At 44.0% G+C, this 19,922-nt stretch overlaps 1 protein-coding gene and 1 long non-coding RNA gene across 3 annotated transcripts; one reads left to right on the forward strand and one right to left on the reverse strand.

Moving 5' to 3' along the window:
* The first annotated feature begins 3,596 nt into the window (after positions 1-3,596).
* Positions 3,597-4,702, forward strand: LOC118240989. Its single transcript, XR_004775762.1, has 3 exons — positions 3,597-3,650; positions 4,208-4,291; positions 4,562-4,702. It is a non-coding gene; the product is annotated as an uncharacterized LOC118240989 (long non-coding RNA).
* A 1,177-nt stretch (positions 4,703-5,879) lies between these two features.
* dnajc10 (DnaJ (Hsp40) homolog, subfamily C, member 10) lies at positions 5,880-19,000 on the reverse strand. Of its 2 annotated transcripts, none has more exons than XM_027022434.2 (23): positions 18,885-19,000; positions 17,730-18,035; positions 17,283-17,448; positions 17,114-17,164; positions 16,870-16,952; positions 16,118-16,249; positions 15,746-15,839; positions 15,543-15,620; positions 15,319-15,362; positions 15,050-15,181; positions 14,695-14,784; positions 14,128-14,238; positions 13,894-14,008; positions 13,446-13,573; positions 13,122-13,238; positions 11,882-11,983; positions 10,415-10,570; positions 10,031-10,158; positions 9,418-9,471; positions 8,741-8,888; positions 7,104-7,226; positions 6,886-6,993; positions 5,880-6,707 (listed from the first exon to the last, which is right to left on the reverse strand). In XM_027022434.2, exons 2-23 carry the CDS (start codon positions 17,946-17,948, stop codon positions 6,696-6,698), a joined length of 2,391 nt encoding a protein of 796 aa, XP_026878235.2. In that variant the 5' UTR covers positions 17,949-18,035; positions 18,885-19,000; the 3' UTR covers positions 5,880-6,695. The 2 variants fall into 2 exon arrangements, with proteins under 2 accessions (XP_026878235.2, XP_026878242.2); XM_027022441.2 differs by having other exon boundaries at positions 18,874-19,000.
* Between the last annotated feature and the right edge of the window lie 922 nt (positions 19,001-19,922).

A 19,922-nucleotide genomic window follows, 5' to 3' on the forward strand; every position in this document is an offset into this window, starting at 1 on the left:
CCGTGAAATGAGCGTCATAACAATCCACGACGTGCATATAAATCAGATTTAGTGCGCTCTCGGTTGCGTGTTTTCCCCTTTATTTGTTTTCCAAAGATCTTCGTCCGGAGAGATGAGCTCGGAAATGATTCCTCACCTGATTTATGTGTTCGTCGAGTCAGCGTAATCGCAGACAGGAAGCTTTATGGGAGAATTATCGCAAGCAGAGGATTTATGGTGACAAACTGACCGATGTGCTTAGGCCGGTTGGTGCCCTGGTAAGAGCTCGCCTCGCCTCGCGCTGTACTTCACTGCGCCGGTGCCATCAGTCCGCCCCGCCGCCCTCGCGCTTCAACTCACTGAATCTGCTCGGCATTCGGGACTGGTGAGATGGCGCACCGGCCATGTAAATCTCCCGTTTTCCTTTCTTCGGAGTGCGGAGGGTTCGTCTCTTTGCTCATTCAGCACCTGACACTGTGTCCAACCTCTGGACAGCCTCCCAGAATCACGTAACGGACTTCATCGAAGCTGCCGGGGTTTCTGCCTCGCGGCCAGGTGCAAGGAGCAAATCTCCGCTGCAGCTCAGTGGAGCCGAAAGACGCTGCGCTCCGAAGCGGCGAGGAGGAACAGTTCCTGGGTCTCCCAAAGCGAGGGGGGCATATTCAAAAGAAGTCGTCTCAATGTGATGGCGATTAATTAATCTGCTATCCACGATCTCCCATACCACAGAACTTCAACTGTAACCTGATTTCTCTGGAGAGGATTTCGTGGCCAAACCGAAGCGCAGTCGGATGGAGGAATGCGTGAAACTCCGCACACACATGACATTACTTTTCGAGAGTAATATGCGGAATTAGGGCCAGAGTGGAACTCAAAGCCGCTGTTATAATCTCCTGACGTCATTTGATCTCTTTACTGAAAATCAATACATGGGGTTTTGCGTTTAATGAAAACGAAACGCCAAAATACACTCAGAATTGAGTAAAATCCTCCAAGAAAAGTAAGGCACGACTACACTGCTTGCCACTTCAGATATGTACCTTCGAAATGCCGTCGTTGTAGTAAGTAGTGAAATGCAAAGCACACGTGAGATTGTATTTTTAAACATGCAAAAAACGTGCCAAAATGAAAAGTAAAAGACCCATTGCATTTATGAGTTCACGCGATCGCTGACACACACAAGAACAAAACGTATGAATTTGTGTTGTTGAATTCGTGTCATTACTGGATACAAATCACCCCTGAAATGTCACAGTCTCATAATTATATTGCATTCCAATGTGCTGTGCTGTGAACGTTTGTGAAATCACTAAAATAAATCACGATACTCACTGGACAACAATGTAATTACTGTCCGGTCGCAGATTTTGCACAGATCTGGGGCTGTGCAGGTCACAATACACTTCTAATCTTTCACAGATTACAGGTACGTTCGACGTCTAGTTGCAATGATGTGACTCTTAATCGGCTTCTGACTCGAAGACAACGTTGTATTGTTTTTCAGTAAGGAGGTCAAACGACGTCAAAACGACATAACAGGCTTTAACTGTCATTCTTCTCCGTTTCGCAGGCTGCTGTTGAAAATTAATATTGCATTTCACGTTTTCCCACTGTTGTGATTGTTTTCAGTTTGGCAGTTCGTTTATTCATCTAATTACAAAACCCACAGTTAATCAGACGGATTAAATTTATTAGACTAATAATCTCTGGTCTATCTGTAGACTCAGATGGGTGCTGAATGACACACACACACACACACACACACACACACACACACACACACACACACACACACACACACACACACACACACACACACACACACACACACACACACACAGGGCGCTTTGTCGCTCCGGTCCCGTAAAGTGGGGGTGTGGGATGTCGTGTGAAACGTCTGCACGGCCGCTGATCGCTCCCAGCTCCTACTTGAGTGGAGAAAGTGTCTACAGGAATAACCGACAACTGTACTTCACACCGTAACGACCTGCTGACACAGCAAGCGGAACGTGGGAGTCTCTCCCCTCCTCTTTTCCTGTCACACCGTAAACTAAACTTTCATGAATATGCACCCGTGATCAGAAACATATGTCGAAATACATATGTAAACTCCGAAATATGGTTTGAATTTGAAATAAAGCCCGAATCTGTAACTGCTCCGTTATATTTTAAGCACAGGCTATTTTAAGAATTGAATATGCTCACGTTTCAGATTAAACTATTTCCCATTTCTCAAAATGCTTCTTAAGGTTTATTATCGATTAAGGGCAATTATTTAATTATCCTTACATTTTGGCACGCATTTCGTTAAGAGGCCTTGTGGATATTAATTACCATTAATTACCCTAAGATTTATAAAATTGTACACTGGACAGTTTTGTTTGCTGTTTGTTTTTCCATGGCTTCAAGGTTAAAATCAAACTGGCGTTGGGTCGGTTCAGTTATTTTGACGCTCAGCTAATTTGTTTCTTCGGCATGTGATATTCCAGGGAAAGTTGATTAAGCTTTGCACGCACAGGGCTGTAGAAAGAAAAGCAAGTCCAAGACTCTTAAGAACGCCCCGAGCTAAAGAGTTGATCTCATTTTCCACCATAGCAACTAAACACAACCGGCGTATGTAGCTACAAGACATGGAAATGTTGCAATACATTCTTCCACGCCCATTATGGTATCATAAATCTGATTAGGGATTTTCAATTTGACAAAAAATCTCTTTGAACCTTTCACTTTTAAATACACGATTAGTTTTTGAATAGTTTAGACTGGGATCTGCTGCGCTTCGCGTTATTCCTCCTGCAAGCAGCTAGCATGCTCATGTGTTTTCCTGTCTAAACGACCCATCCAACCCACCATCACCGTCAGTCGTTTGCGTCATTTGCCGTTAACCCCGACAAAATAGTCAAGTTGTTAAAACTGACCCTTGCTTTGGGTAAGCCAAAGTAAACAAGCAAGTCTAAAATAGTTTGTTAAAGTCTCATGCCTCTGTTCAAAACACGTTTGAAATTAGCTTAACTGCACATGCCTACCTAAAATGCTCTGCACTATTGCGTTAGCGAATGATTGTGCAGGTGCGGCGTGTTTGTCACGCGGGGCCGAAATCAGGTCCAGCTGTCACGCGCAGCGAAGCCGCAGTGTTGGAACAGCTGGCGCGTGCGCGTCGATCGTGACACGCGCGTCCACCACGTCACAGTAAACAAAAACAACAACAAGCCTGCCCTGAAACGAGGACCCGGGAGCCGGACCTCGCGCACCTCCACACCTGACCCGCACCACTGGAGAAGACGAGGCTCGCGCTCGAAGGGGTCAGTTCCTCGGTGGAGGTGATGAGCACTAAACACTCACTGGCTGTAAGTGTGTGGCTGAGACACTATAGCGAGGGTTGGGGTGTCTGAGGACTCGGATTCCTCCCCTTATGCAGGGACACGCGGCCGCCAGACTCGCTTCTCTACATGGTTTTGTTGTGTCCTCTTAACACTTCTCTCCTACAGGGCACCTCTTGCTTGGTAGGAGATCTTATATTTAAGCGCCCGCTCTGTCCGAGGGGCGTCCTTTGTGTACTAACTGATTGCTTAGTAGAATGTTTGGCCTCTTTTCCGGTCTAATCCTGCATTGTTTGGGGAGGTGGAGTCAGCTGCGAGCCGCTGTGTGTTGTGGAGGGGTCGCTGTGGAAGGTAAGTGGGTGAAGTTAAGCAGGTAGTGGGTTGGGTTGGGCTGGGCTGGGCTGGGCTGGGTGTTTACACAGCAGTAATTACCGAGTGTATTCCAGTACGCCAGGGTTAAAGAAACACTTCATCTGCTGCGCGCACATTTGCTTTCCAGCGTGTTTACCCAGTCGTTAACACCGTGAGCTGTAGCTATAACCAGAGCAATTTGCATTTTAAGATGTTGTTATTTATAGCCATACTTTATAGGCATGTCACACACTAAAATTACAGTGTATTGTCTCATAAAGGAGGATTTACAGATTTCAAGGTTGAACTGTGTACCTGGTGAGAAGGGAGAACTGAAAGACGTAGTGTGTTTTAGCAACACACACACTTCTGCATGCCAAGAAAACCACAACATCTTTAACCCTCCCACCCGACTGCAGTCTAGTCACTGAAGCTCCTGTTCATAAGAAATTTACAGCTACAGACGATAGCGTCACAGGGACAGCTACAGCTGAAACGATCTACTCTCTGAGCTGTTTGCAAAAGAGTTTACAGGTGTTTTTTTATGCTGAGACCAGAGGTCAAGTACCCGGCGGAGGGCACCGCTAAAGTCTGGTGGAAGGCTCCTGGTAGCGTGGGCAGGTTGGAGGACTACAGCAGGAGTATGGAATTCAATCACACGTCTGAACTACGTTTACCAGCCGCCCCCTAGTCCTGCCAGATTCCACTCACAGCAGAATAATCACAGTTAAAATTATATGAACTGTAACACATGAATTTGATATAACCCCCCTACTAGTGCTTCAGTGGGACATTTAATAAAAAGCATAAAACTTTGATTCTAGCCTAGCATTTTAAAATACATCTTTTACAGTGATTTGTAATGACGTTCGGTTTTTAAAAGTGTATTTTGTGTTTTCTGTTAACTCTAGTGTTCCTCCCATAAAAAGCACACATTGGTTGAAAGGTGTTGCAGTGTGCTGACGCCAGACCCACACTCAGCACTGCCAGTGCTCAGAGGTCCCACTGGCCCCAGACAGCAATTTTCCACCCCAGCGTGCAGGAAAATAAACGTGCAGGAATCTCAGTCACCTCATAGTCTCTCATCACTGGTGAGATGATTATATATATATATATACACACACACACACACACATATATATATGCATACACACACATATATATATATACACACACACATATACATACACACACACACACACACACACACAAACATACATACATACATCTAGATAGACTGTACACTGCTCCTGATGTTTCTCAAGGCTCTTTACTGGCCAAAACGAACTTGTCGTGCCTGGAGGTCCCACTGGCCCCAGACAGCATTTTCCACCCCAGCGTGCAGGAAAATAAACGTGCAGGAATCTCAGTCACCTCAGTCTCTCATCACTGGTGAGATGATTTTATATATATATATATATATAATGTGTGTGTGTGTGTATACACACATATACATACATATATACATACACACACATATACATATATACACATATACATACACATATATACACACACACACACACATATATATATATATATTTACATACATACACACACACACACACACACACATACATCTAGATAGACTGTACACTGCTCCTGATGTTTCTCCAAGGCTCTTTACTGGCCAAAACTAACTTGTCGTGCCTGGAGAACGGCCCTGACACCGGGTGCGTGCCCCTTGCTGCCGTCTGTCTTCAATAGGGGCTGGTGAAGTCATTCTACTGGTGATCGTGTGTGTGTGTGTGTGTGTGTGTGTGTGTGTGTGTGTGTGTGTATATATATATATGCCCTTGGCGCAGCAGATTTTGGATGTGTTCTTCTGGCCAGGACATACATTGAGTTGATGAGCTAAAGAGTGCTTAGTAGGAGACGAGAGGAGGGAAGGAGGGAGAGAGAGAGGGAGAGAGAGCGAGAGAGAGAGAGAGAGAGAGAGAGAGAGAGAGAGAGAGAGAGAGAGAGAGAGAGAGAGAGATTTATATGCTGTCATGTTGATGTCAGCTCCTTCTCAGTGGAACAGGGAGCTGTGATGCATTACCACAGCGCCCCCCCCCCCCCAATAATGCTGTGACAAAAAGCCTCAGCTATGAAATGAGGCATCCTAGGAGTGGATATTCCACTACTGCCATCTAGTGGTTTTGTGTTGTACTAACGTGAATAACCAACACGCTAATTGAACTGCTCCATTCAAAAAGAAATTTCCCAAATGAAACAGAGGAAATGCCATTAAAAAAACAGCCATTTTATTTTAGATGACATATCTGTGCAAAACAGCAGTCCATGAGTGTGTGTAAAGAAGACGTCTATAAGAGAGAAGAAACCGTTCAAGAGCACTAAGGTTCCAGACCCCTGTCATTCCCAGTCCTGCAGAACGCGGTTACAAGGTTATAGTCCGACAATCTTTTCATCAGGTAAAAAAATAATAGTCCACACACCCTTGGAAGTTTTTACTTCACCATCAGGCGTAGGCAAAATGACAAAACGTAATAACCACAGACACTCGACGGGAGTTACATTTCTAGTGTTTTCTAAAAATGCAGGAGAAACGAGTCATCATAAAACAGGTGTCCTTCCAAACAGCATCCTCACAGAACAACAAAAACACTTCAAAACTGCAGCGATCACATGCTCACCCTCTGAAGTGGACAGAGTAGAAATATTCAAGAGAAAAAAAGTAAAAAATATTCAAGGGGAAAAAAAAGTGTAGGGCAGCAGTACTGTGAAAACATCTGGCATTGGTAAAAGACGCAGCTAGCACGAGGGACGCTGCTGTTCGTCAGAAGAAGGGTCAGATGTAGCATCGGTAGCGGCCACGTTGGAGGTGTTTGGAGGAGTTGGGAGTGCTGGAGTCTGGACTTCCTTGTCAGACACGTTTGAACACAAGGCTGAGGTAAACTCGCTTTCTTCTGGTAGAGCGTTCGCCTCACCAGAGTGGTTGACATTGGTGTGTGTGTGTGCACGCAACACCACGGTCCGTCCCATCTCGGTATCCCGCAGGCCAAAATAGTCGGTGAAGAATGAGATTTGAAAACGAGTAATGTCTTACAGTTCATCCTGAAACACAAAAACAAACCAGACGGAGTCTCAATAGCTAAATGATGTGTTTAGCACAGCCACCGGATTAAGTTATCCCGCCACCGTGAGTGTAAACAAACAGAAAGGCCTCCTGCGTGTCAGGGGTTATTCCAGCCTGCCGTGTTCAGTTTCAACCCTACATGTCCTGCTCCATTACCTTAAGTTTGGATTTGGTATGCTGAGCCAGCTGCTGCAGTCTCTGGTGGATGACATCAGCGATGACAGCAGAGTCACGGCTGTCAACATACTCACCTCCATGTCCTCGCTGCGTGAGTGAGACAGAGAAAAACAGGAATGTGTGTATATAAGTGTAAGAAGGCTGTGGGTGTGCGTGTGTGTGTGTGTGTGGGGGGGGGGGGGCAGGGTGGCACTTACCCGCGTGGTGCCGAGGTAGGGGTAGAAGCGGACCGTGGGGTAGGCTGTGATTCCCGCACTCTGACATGTCTGGTAGTGCGCCTGACAGTCCACCTTCCCTGCCCTCACTGTCCCCTTTAGCATCTGCAGGTTATGAAAAACGCATTCATAACACACCAGTCCAGACCGCCACTTTCCCATCAACACTCTCCCAGTCCACTCACGTTAGAGCATGCTCACTCATACACCAGAGAGGACCCTGCATACAGGACAGAAGTCACAGTGGGTGTGGAGAAACACACGACCCACCGTCATTAATGCACCTGAGCCAAATACCACACCAATGACTGCTCACCAACTCCAGCCAACAAAATTAAGAAATGTAATATTTTTTAATACGTTATTTCCGTTTAATCAGGACCTCTCCATCTGTTTCTGATGATGAATCATCACTGTGTTCTTTGGGTTGTTACCACAGGCACAAACGAGAACAACCCCCCCTCCCCCAATATGATATGGATGATGCAGATCACATTTAGCAACATGAGGACTCCATTGTGTGGTCCCACACCTGCCCACCAAGATGTATAAGATCCAGCAACAACCCAACTCAGAGTGTGTAGGGCAAGGACTGGATTAAAAAATAAAAAACGATGTCAGAAATAGCGTTCAGGGCAAATAGGGAAGCATCTGAAGGCACAGTCACTCTGATCAGAGACAGGATGTGAACACGCACACGCAACTGTGAAGTCAGTTTGGCCAATCTCATTACTGCAACAGAGAAAATACGCAGGAAGGCAGATTGGTGCATGTCTGACAGCACGCGTGTACAGGTGACTTCCTGTTGAAAGGAATCACAAAATCACTGTCAAACTGGCACTTTATGTATTTATTTTTTAATTTTTGACTTGCAATCCAAAATTCACACGTCTGCTTCTCAAGTGTCATTTGTGAGTTATTCACACCTTCAGTTATAGGCACAGATTAGCACTTTGCATGTGCAGTTTTGATTGGTTAGATCCACCGCTAGTCTGTAGCTGATCAGATGGCTAACTGGAGCTCCATTAGACTTACAGGTTAAACTTCCATGTGAAGGTTTTTTTTAATTGGTTTTAATTTTATGAAAAATGCAACAAACCATTTTCCAGATTAGTTTCTACATTAGGTGCCTTCCAGATTATTTAAAACCAACCCCCTAATCTCTCTGGAGCCCTTCGGAAAAATCTGTCTAACTGCAGAAGTTGCAATAAATCGCTGCATTACCAGGATTTTATTAAAAAAATAAACCATGAAATGAGTAAAATATAGTTTATAATCACAACATGAACATTGCAAAATCAAATATTAGGATTCTTAATCATAATACGAGGACTGTATTCACAGAACACACACAATCACATCTGACAATTTGCGAAATCAATCTAATTGTTGCATTTATAAACAATTCCTCTTGACAGGAAAGAGAACTCCAGCAGCGGAGCTGTTTCTGTGAAGGCTCTCGGCATTTTATGGGTTAATGCATCACAGCTGGGGGAAAGAAAACCCACTAAACTATGCAGTGCAGGGGCTTCCCATGCAGGTGCTTCCTCAATCTCAAGACTTGTTTGTACTTTGTAGTGATGCTGGACTCGGACAGGAAGTAGGAGAGATAGCCATACCCGAGCGAGAACCTCAAACTCCGGGGCAAAATGCTGGCATGGGCCACACCATGGGGCGTAGAAATCCAGCACCCAGTGCTCCTGGCCTTCCAGAACCTTCCTTCTAAAATCTTCGGGTGACAGATCCACAGATGCCCGGGGCAAGTAGCTGTGAAAACAGCAGGTCAGTTTTGAGTTGCTAGTCTTCAAGTGTCACGGTCAAGATTGTATTCCTTATTTTTCTAGAAAAAACCTGACCGAAATCAAGTTTACTAAATGTCCCCAATACCCCAACTTGGCGGAGATGTGTTTCTGTTGTACTGGAGCCACAAATCTGCTACAGCTAACAGTAACATTAACACATTACTAAACCGTTTCGCACCACAACCAGTTTTAAATCCAGCAGCAGTTCCAGGCTGGATGAAGACACTGTCGTTTACAGAAATAAATCGTCTCAACAGTAAGCGACAGCTGAAACTTTACGGGAGCCGTCTTGGCCAACAGGAATTACAACCCTGCTCAAATGTGTCTATAGACACTAAACCTGTTTTTTTTAGTTGATTTGAATGAAATGAAATGACATCTTAGCAACGTTGTTTAAAGCAGGTGTAAGTCTGAAGAACTAAATCAGGTGTGCTCGAACCTGATGCCTTGAAAACGTGCAGTACCAGGGTAGCAGCGAGCATTCTGGAGCTTACCTGAGGGCCCATGTCTTGAGTGAGTGGGCATCTCTGTGCCAACCTTTATAGTCACTGTGGGACAAAAAGGAACAAGGAGCTCGTTATAGATGTTATGGTACACGAGACATCTCTGCATATTAGAGGAGTGTGTCTCCTGTTAGGGTTGACATGTCACGGTGCACAAGACACCTCAACGTACTAGAGGAGTGTGTTTACTGATAGGGGTGACGGAGTCCATTTGCCTCATTATGACAAGCAGTGTAATGCAAAAAGGCAGAAACTACTGGATTGTGTAAAGGGGCCAACGTGAGTGTTGTAATACTGTGGTAGTGAATGTGCAGAATGGTCTCTGCGGTTGAGTGAAACAGCCAAAGATTAGTGTGTATGTGTAAACTGCTTTCATTGGCGCTCTCAGTGATCTAGTGTTAGTGTATGCGTGTGAGAACTGGTATGTGTGGTTTAGTACAGGATGTGAAATTCTACAATAAACCATAATACTGCCATAATGAACCATTAAAACGCAGCTGTGAAACTCCCATTTCTGGCTGCAACGCTACGGCCGTCAGAGTGCTGTGTGAAGTCAGGGCGTCTGTGTGAGCAGTGACAGTGAAGTGTCTAGTAGCAGTCATACTGGTACTGGTCTCGGCGGTTCTGGGGGAAGAGGCGAATCTCTGGGTAAGCGCGTACACTCTCACTCTGACAGAACGAATGGTGCTTCTGACAGTCCACCGTACCCACGTTTATCAGCCCACTCAGCATCTGTGTGTACACACACACACACACACACACACACACACACACACAATCTCAGTAAACAAAAAATAAAAGAAAAAGCATTTTTACATTTTTAGAAACACAAATTAGACTTTTTAAAAATTAAGATAGACACTTTGCCAGTCTGTTATGAATAAGAGGTATGTATGAACATGGCATATTATCTCAGACCATATCCTGCCATAAGCACCGATCAGTTCACCACCGGCTAATGGAAGTCACATGGCAGTAGTGGGGGTACCCGAGCGAGCCGTCTCCACTCGGGAAGCAGGGCCTGACACGGCCCGCACCACGGCGCGTAGAAGTCCACCACCCATGTCTCTGCGTGCTTCCTCCTCCTCACCAGCTCCTGAAACGTCTCCGGGGTCAGCGTCACCACCACCGGGTTTGCCAGATCCTACAATACACACCATCGCGCGCTCGTGAGCAAGAGACTGAATTTGACTCCATTAAGGGTGAACGATATATCATTGGTAACGAATATTATGATTTCAACCTCAGTGATACTGATACTGCAGAAGAGTGCCACACGCACGTGAGAATTTATGACCAGTTGGAGACTTGGGCTTTGATCAGGGGCCCAGCAGTGGCAACCTGGGAGTTGTGGGATCTGAACTGGCACCCTCCTGATTACAAGTGAAATACCTTAACCACTGAGATACCACTGATTCACCAAGCATAAATACATTATTTTTTATTATATCATTATTAATTAAAAAAATAACAAAACATACTAACATGATTGAAACTGTAAGTCCCTCTGAATAAAATAATCTGCCAAGTAAATAAAACGTAAAACAAACAGACTACATAAGAGGACTAGCCCCAGGTTGTGTCAGGTAACCGTGATTGTAGTGGGCAGTGCAGGAACAAAGATCTGGAGGCGCCCTGGGACATAAGGTGTTCTGTCAGGGTCCGCTTGATCTTCTGATGTCACATGAGATGAAACAGAGCAGGAAGACTGATAAGGATTAATACCAATATAAAACATTGGTATAAATCCTTATAGACAAAATGTTCTATTGTCTTTACAACAGTTTCTGTTGTGGTCTGGTGTTGACCAGAGTAGTGCTGAGTCTTGGTTCCTCTCGAGGTTTCTCCCTCGTTCTCTTAGGGAGTTTTTGCTTGCCACGGTCACCCTTGGCTTGTTCACCGGGGGGGCTCGGACACCCGTAAAGCTGCTTTGTAATGATTTTGGCCTTTTTAATCTGTTGTAAAAAAGTGCTTTAGAAATACATTTAGCTTTGACTTTGACTATAGTGCAGGACACTACAGCACAACTGCATTCAGTGTCTTCCATCCTGGTATGTGGATTTATTAAATATTGGATGTTTAAATGCTGTATTATTTTTTAAATATTGGAATTTTTTTACCTTTCACCTCTCATATTTTAGGATTTCATTTAATTTTTTTAAATTCATTTTAATATTTGAATGATTATAATTTCCCTCATCATTTTAATAATTTGCTTTATTTTATTATTATTTTCTTGTTATTTCTTTCTAGATTTTCAGATTATTTTGAGATGAATCAGATGCCAAGACGTGGCTGTCAGTAAGGCAAGGGCTGCACTGGGACAGAAAAGGAACGTGTGTGAAAGAAAACCGCACACAGCGCATCTCACCGGGAGGAGCCAGGCCTGAACGAGACGGCTCTGTACCTGACAAAGGGTTGGGTCCGTATCCGACACGGACACACCTCAGCTCACCTGTACGAACTCCAGGATGCCGTCGGCGGAATGGTGACCCTCGTACTCATGAACACTGGACTTGTTGAAGACGACAGTTGTTGGGTACGCGTTAATGTTGTACTGAAAGAGAAAAGAGGCACGAGGATGGAAGATGGGTGACTCGTGTAGGTTAGATTTTTGTTTTAGGAAAATGTAAAAATTGTATTTAAGCCATTTGTATGCTCAGAAAGGTCATTCTATAGACCTATAGTTTTCATTTTTATAATTTTTTGCATTTTGTCATTTATTGTTATATTGTCTGCTTCTGTGATTGAAAACAGTAGTGACACACTCTCTCAAAACACCTTCATCATCACAGTTTTCAGAATTCTCTCTAGTTTCCTGTAGAAAATTGTTCAGATGGTTGTCAGTTGCACTGCTATCAGTATTAAATCAGCACAGTGAAATTTAACAGGAAACTTCAGCTGTGCATCTGCTCAGCTACAAGCAGGTTCTGATCACGACCAAAGAATTCTCATTAGCAAGCAGCAGACTGAACAAACAGTAATAACAAGTTTGAAATACATACTATACACAGTACTATGCTTGGGGAAAAAAAACTGCTGTGACAAACCAGTGTCACTTTTTTCATTAAAATCAGACCAAAATACCAAAAAAAATACAGCAGGAACCCGTTATTTTCAACACCAGCAACATCCAAATACATTTTTGGGGGAGTGTGTCCTGACAGGAGCAAACAAGCATGGACCAAGTAAACACTACAGTTTTCATATGATGGCTTCCAAAGCTGGGTAGAAAACTCTGGGGGTTCCACCATTACCCCACAGGGGGCAGAGAAATCCCTGAGGTGCCTGAGGACTGAAGTGTAACAAACTGAAGACATTCTCTCTTCCCAACGAGGAGATGGTTATTGTGATATTTAAAAGATTGAGAAAACATTTGCCAGTGAGGAGAAACTTTTGTGCCAGTACTCACTTATATTTACAGAACTATTTTTTCCACATATCGGTTTATAAATTAAAAACTGAAAACTGATGTGCTGTTCAGTTCAATTAAGGTTCTTTAAAAAGGAGTTATTTCAGCTTGTAGCATATTCAAATGCAGAATAAGAATGCAAAGTGACCCTCAGACTGGTAACAGGAATTTATCCTCACTTACAATGTGCATTTGTATGATGGTTTGTTTTTAATTTCACACCATCAAATGAACATCAGTCAGACAGCATGAAACTCCACAGGACTCTGTGTGTAGGACTCACCATGCTACAGAGGCCCTGGTGTATGGTACAGTCCAAAGTGCCAAACTTCATCTGTCCGTGTAGCTGGATGGAGGCTTTCCTGAGCTCAGGAAGCAAAGCACGACAGGGGGGACACCACTGAAGTACACACACACACACACACACACACAAAATGTTAGCTGTGCAAATGTGTGTGTGTCTTCATGATTAAATAAACATAAATGAACATAAATTTATGTTTAATTCACATAAAAATAAATGTTAATTAGTAAGTAAACAGATAAAGGAGTGAAACATTTATCGGGGGGGGGTTGTTCGGTTTTCTTTTGGGGTGGTAGAACTCACAGGGGCAAAGAAATCGACCAGCCAGGGCACCTTCTCGTCACGGGGGAAGTTCTCCGGCCGCAGGGTTGTGACATGGGCGCTAACACTTTCCTTCGCAAACGCCACGATGTTGTACAGCGCGTCTTTACCTGAGGGCAGGAGGGGGCGGGAACGGGCAGACAAAGACGCTTACGGGCCCAGCTAAATGCCAATCAGAGCCAACCGCTGTAGACAGCCATGCCTCTATGCTGACTGGCACCATCATCTTCCAATCGTCATCAACCATGTGAACGTTAGCAGTTTCAGATACGACTTTAGTTTACTTCAGTGCAACACCAAACAAAAATGTAAAAAGAACACATTGCTTCCAAAAGGAAACCGGTGTTTTCTAATGATGAGGAAACAGAGTCACCTACCGCACTGTGAGTGCAGGTGAGGTTTGGTGTATTAAAGGGTTATGTGAAAATACCGTGATGGATCTCAAAGTCGTGAATGCCAAGGCCTTTGAAGACGGCCACGCAGGGCTTCTGGATGTAGAGAGAGGCACACAACTGCGCCTCCGACAGACAGTCCACCTTCCCTACCTGCACACACAGCAGGGAGGTGCACACCACTGAATATGGGAAACTGCACGTTAGATAGAATACAGTAGGAAATCACGGCACACAGAAACTAAGGACTAGAAAATGTGGCATCTCTGAACCTGGATGTGAGCATCTCGGAGGAGAGCACCAAGCTTTTTGTACTCGTGCACAGCGGCGCTGTTCCCCCCAAATACAAAACTGACCAGCCAGCGATGATGAGCCAACTTGTCCTGAAATCAGTTCAATCAAAATCAATCAGTGGACTTAGTTACTGCAACAGAACTGCAGTGTCCTGGAGGATGGAAGACTCAAACACAATACAGGCAACACTGAGCTCTGCTCTCTCTGTGTGTGTGTGTGTGTGTGGGCAAGTTTCAGCACACACCCATGCACCCACACCCACATGCACCCACCCACGCACGCACGCACCCACCCACGCACGCACCCACCCACACCAACACTCCCAGCAAAACAGATCCATTACTACAAAATCATTTGTCTTCATAGCCATAACTACACAATCACTTATGTACGTATCTGTTATTAGACAAACTAGCTACCACACATACCCACTCAGGTGCATAATCAATACTACACATAACCACTCATGTTCACAGTCAATACCACACATACCCACTAGTGTTTATATCAATAACTACAAAACCAGTCACGCTGACATCCCTTACCTCAAAGCTGTTCTTGGTGAGAGTCTCCAGATCAGGCATGTGCTGCAACACCTGTAGGTAGATCTCTCTGGCATCCAGTGTCTTCAGAAACTACATGACAAAAACCCTAGTCACTTAGCAGCTAAAGAAAGAAAACCACACTCAAAGAAGGTAGAACCACATTCCTACCTGAGGATCTGACTAAACATATCACAAATACACGTTATTACACTTTTAACATCATGATGTTTTCATTGTAAGCCTAAATGAGACTACACTGAGTGATATAATTAATAGTAAACAAAAATGTAAACATTGTAGTATAACAACAACAAAAAACAAACAGACAGACAGACCAGCTGAAAGGACAGGTTACCAGCACGCTGCCCTCCTGGGTGAGTGAGCTGTCGGGGGGGAACAGGGCTGTGGTGCTGGAGGTGACGTCAAAGCTTCCACACAAATCCGTGTGCATGGTGCAGTCAATCCAGCCTACCTTCACCAGCCCGTCCTGTAGAGACACATCACACACACGCACAACACTTCCATTCCAGCAGCTGTCACTGCACTGACCACTACAGAGTGGTGGGAAGCTTTTGCAGGGTGTGCCATTAGGAATAATCACAGCACAAAGGAAATATGGCCTACCAACATTCCAGCAAGCTTCTGTCTTGTCTGTGACTCCAGGCAGTCTGTTGTAAAGTAAAAAACAAACAAAAAACAAACAAACAAACAAACAAAAAAAACATCCAATGAAAAACTTTTACTGAACAGCCTGCATATCTTATTGTGAACATTCTTGAGAAGTTAATTTGCAACTTAAGAAAGCTAGAATGTAAGAATTTTTTCCTTGAGTTGAGGGGAGGTCTTACCTCCGGTGTCAGCACAAAAGGTTATGAGCCATCCAACTCTGGAGGCGAACGCCTGCTCAATCTCGGTGAAAATATTTCCTTCAAAAAACAAAAATGTAAAAAAAAAAATCTAGAACTACAGGGTATTGAGTATTTTTACACTTTAATATATGGACAGCAGTTACGACGGCTGAATGCAGCATGACGAGGGTTTGCGATGCTACCTTGCCAAAGCTCAGACACTTTGCTCGTCACAAACTGCATTGCAAACTGGGTAAGGCTGCGCTTGGACCTGTCCCCGTAGTACTTCTCTGGGTTCTGGACACAGACACACAAAATTAACAAATGCCTTTGAATTCAGGTGTAGAGCTCAAACCGTCAGAGTTACTGGCACAGCAAAACACAAGCTGTGAAGAGAGATTTTACTTTTCTCAGGACCTCTCCATTTTAGACAAACTTCCCATTTAGCGGAGACTATTTGAACGTTTAGTCTACTGTATGTCTGGACCAAGCTTGTTAATAAAATAACATTTATACAATATTGTTTTTTTGTAGAAGACGCTGCTGAAAGGGCACACGGCAGGCGTGCTGCTCACCACGCCGGCTCTGAAGACGAGAAGACTGGGGTAGCTGCTGACGCCTTTACTGCGACACAGCCTGCTGTTGTCCCCACAGTTCACCGCACCGATGCGCACCACGCCGTCCATCTCTTTAGCAAACTCCCGCCACTACATGGAGGGGCAAAAATTACAAACCAAACAATGACACACTGGGATCATTTTTCTGCAAGACTGGATATCCTATTTATATTTCCAAGAATCTAATGCTTAAATTGTTCATCGTTAGACGTGATAAGTCGGCTTTCTTTAGTTATTACACAGAAATAGTTAACAACCAACATTTTCCTTTCTTTAATATATTTAAAGAAATAAATTATATGTTTGACATTTTATATGTTTGTCATTTTTATTAGTACACAGTGGCAGTTCCAGGGAGGGGCCAGTGAGGGACAATGCCGCCATGACTACAAGCTTGGCACCCACACGCCCCTCCTAAATGAGGAGTGTTTCCTCTCTCTTGCGAACACACGGCCCCAGCTTGGCCCTCCCATTTCAAATGCACTAGAACCACCACCGATAGTACATAGAAATATCTGATAATGAACATTTTTTCAATTGTTATACGCATGTCCTACACACTACATTTCAAATATAAAATGTCATGTCAATAACGCAAAACTTCAACTTAACTGAAACACACACACACACACACACCACAACAACCACAACCACCACACACAGCAGCAGCACAGCACAGCAGTTCTGAGGAAATAAAACAGGTGACTCACCGTGGGGGCCAACTCATGACAGTGGGAACACCGGGGATAATAGAAATTCACGAACCAGACTTCTCCTGAATTGACTGCTGCGTCTGTACCAAAAAGACATACACATGCAAAACAAACCAACCAACAAACAGATACTTGCAGATGACGCAGCTGGAGTAAAGGGTCTCTAACACAATGCAACACACGTGTGGCACTGTGTCGTCTGCTGCCAACACAATCTGTTAGAGACAAACGCTTCACTTACCAAAGTCCCCTCTGTCTAGAGTGATAACTTCAGGATCATCGTCATAAATGCCTGCAAAACAGAAGCCGTTCAATCACTCAAGCTAATAAATTGTACACATCTATACAGACAAAGTACCCTGAAAACCTATCAGCTTCTGGAAAGCGTCTGAGACTCAGGAAATAGCTACCGAAATCATATCTGTAGTAGTTCCAGCTCTCATATCTGCCTCCCTGCTGGTCGTCCTGGAGACCCTTTTCTCCATACTTGTCATACTTCTTCCTCAGGTCTTCATCCTTCAGCACCTCATATGCACGGTTGATCTTCAGGAACTTCTCGTGGGCCGTCTCATCATTCTAGAGGGACAAAAAAAAAAAGAAAAAAAAGTGTCATGGCAACTATGGAGGTATACGGGGTGATGGAATTAACTGAAACAGGAAGCAGTGGTTTGACATTGATGTCTTTAACCTGATCTCAAATGACATTTAACCTCACTTTCATAGTTAATTCAGGTTGACAATATTTACATTAACCGACAGTATCTGACAATATTGGTCAAGTAAAGATATTGAGATTCGGTACTCGGAAGGTGCCTCAGCGTTGAAAAGACGGTAGGCCTGCATGTCAGAGCACTCACTGGGTTCTTGTCCGGGTGCATGGTCAGTGCAAGCTTCTTAAAGGCCTGCCGAACCTCACGGGTGCTAGCTTCCCTTGAAATTCCCAGTAACTTGTAGTAATCCTCATCAGAATGTATTGTGACCACCAGCCACGTTATGACGAACAAGAACATGAACGTTTTCCTTGAAGGCTTGAGACTGTGCTGGAACACCTGGAATACAGACTTCTGACGCTTCATTTTTGCACGATATTGGCTCACAGGGATTCAGTCGTGGTCTGCTTTTTATATGGTCCTAAATATTGTGATCATCGCCAACATGAAATCCTGCACACAGAAAGGAGGCAGCGTGTCAGAAAGGCGCACACACGTCTTCCTGAATAATTTTCTATGTGGAAATTAACACGCAGGCACATCGCCCGTGTTTACAGAAGGTGGAGTAGTTCAAACCTCGATAAGATACAACGGACAGCCTGAATCCTGGACGCTGCAGGATGTTAGATCAAGTGCAACGTGTGTTATTAATAGACAGTCAAGCAGCCTCGTTTTACATTTCAGTTACATCTGCTAGGTTAGCTAAGTTAGTTAGGACGGCAAGCAAAGACAAATCTAGAGCCGCCGCGGTCATCGGGGTGCCGGCTATCATTTAATTCCCGAGAAGCAACAGGTATTGCATTTAGAATCAAGTATCCTAGTGAGGTATCCTAACTTGATACCCCTGTCAACAGCGATATCGGATAAGTACAAAATAACATTACGCAAAGAAAATATTTTTAAAAATACGCGAAATCAGACGGTAAAGGCTAGATAACCAAAAATATTTATAGCTAGCTGCCTATTTACCAAGTTAGTTTGCTAATAACGGGACAAGCCTAATACGAATCAGGTACATCTGATTAACTAAAAAAGCAAACGCACAGCCATTTACCCGGTCACCCTTCAGTTAAATCAACATCCATGTGTATGAATGCACAACGCTAATGTTATGGAGCTAGCTAGCCCAGCTAGCTAAATCACGTCCACATCCAAAACAAGATGGGGTGCTAACTAACGTTAGCTAGCTATTATAGCTTTCCAACAGAGGCTAAACTAATCTAGCAAGCTAGCTAACGTCGCATCGTTACACGTAGTAAAAATGTTAACGTTACGGCCCATTAAAACGTACATTAGAAGTACCTTCCCAGTAGAGACGCTGTGTAACTACAGCAGTTGCTTGGTTGCTGCTACCGTCGCTGCGCGTGTTACCCAGCGCGCGCCACACAGAACGCCGGTTTTTGCCCCGGTACACGCGCGACGGCATATGACGCAACGACGGTCTTCATGCGCCACGCAATACGTACTTTCGACTGAGGTGGAGCACGAGTGTATGAATTAGTCTCTGCGTGAACCCGGTGGTCCTTGGATGTTTAGATTGGATTATTTTTTGGATTGGACGTTTGAATTTTAAGTGACAGAGCGGTTAAATGTGACATTAATTATAGTTAATTAATTGTAATTATTCATAAATCACTGTTGCCTTGTGGTTCACAAGGGGACTGACTGTGATTGTGCTGATTTTAAAATCTTTATAGAGCAGACAGTGAGGGTATTCCTTAAAGATTGTATTCTGTAATTAGAGGAGAGGTATAAAACAATGTTTCTAAAATGTATAAACCAAATGTATAGTTGATTGGGCACAGATATGTTTGGGGTTTTTTTTTGGTCTTGTTTGTTTGTTTTATTTCTGAATATGTGGGCTTTAGGGGGGACACCTCAGGCCAGTTTTAATCTGCCCCAGGTTTTTGTCTTAGCCCCTTAAAAAAATTCACAATCCATGTTTTCCAAAAATAGGCATCTGTTACTTCTATTTTGTTACAAACACACCCAACCTGTCCCTGGAGAGACCAGGGAACTTCACGCAGCAGACCTACCTAGAAGTACTAAGATATTTCAGAAAGAGGGTAGTTCATTTAGGATAGAATCCTGAGTACTCTGTAAACCCTGTCTGTGTGTGTGTGTGTGTGGGGGGGGGGGGGGGGGGGTGCATGGTAGCTCAGTGTTAACACAGGTATAAACTCAGAACCACAGAACCATCCTTTCAAACAGGATAAGGTTGTTTTTATAGATCATTCACTGATAAAGTTTTTTTTTTGTACATTGTTTGTGTAGTCTCGGTATGATTAAAAATGAAGACTTAAAATCTGCATGAATAAGCAGAATTACATGTTTATTTTA

This window comes from Electrophorus electricus, chromosome 2 (assembly GCF_013358815.1).
Source record: "Electrophorus electricus isolate fEleEle1 chromosome 2, fEleEle1.pri, whole genome shotgun sequence".
NCBI lineage: Eukaryota > Metazoa > Chordata > Actinopteri > Gymnotiformes > Gymnotidae > Electrophorus > Electrophorus electricus.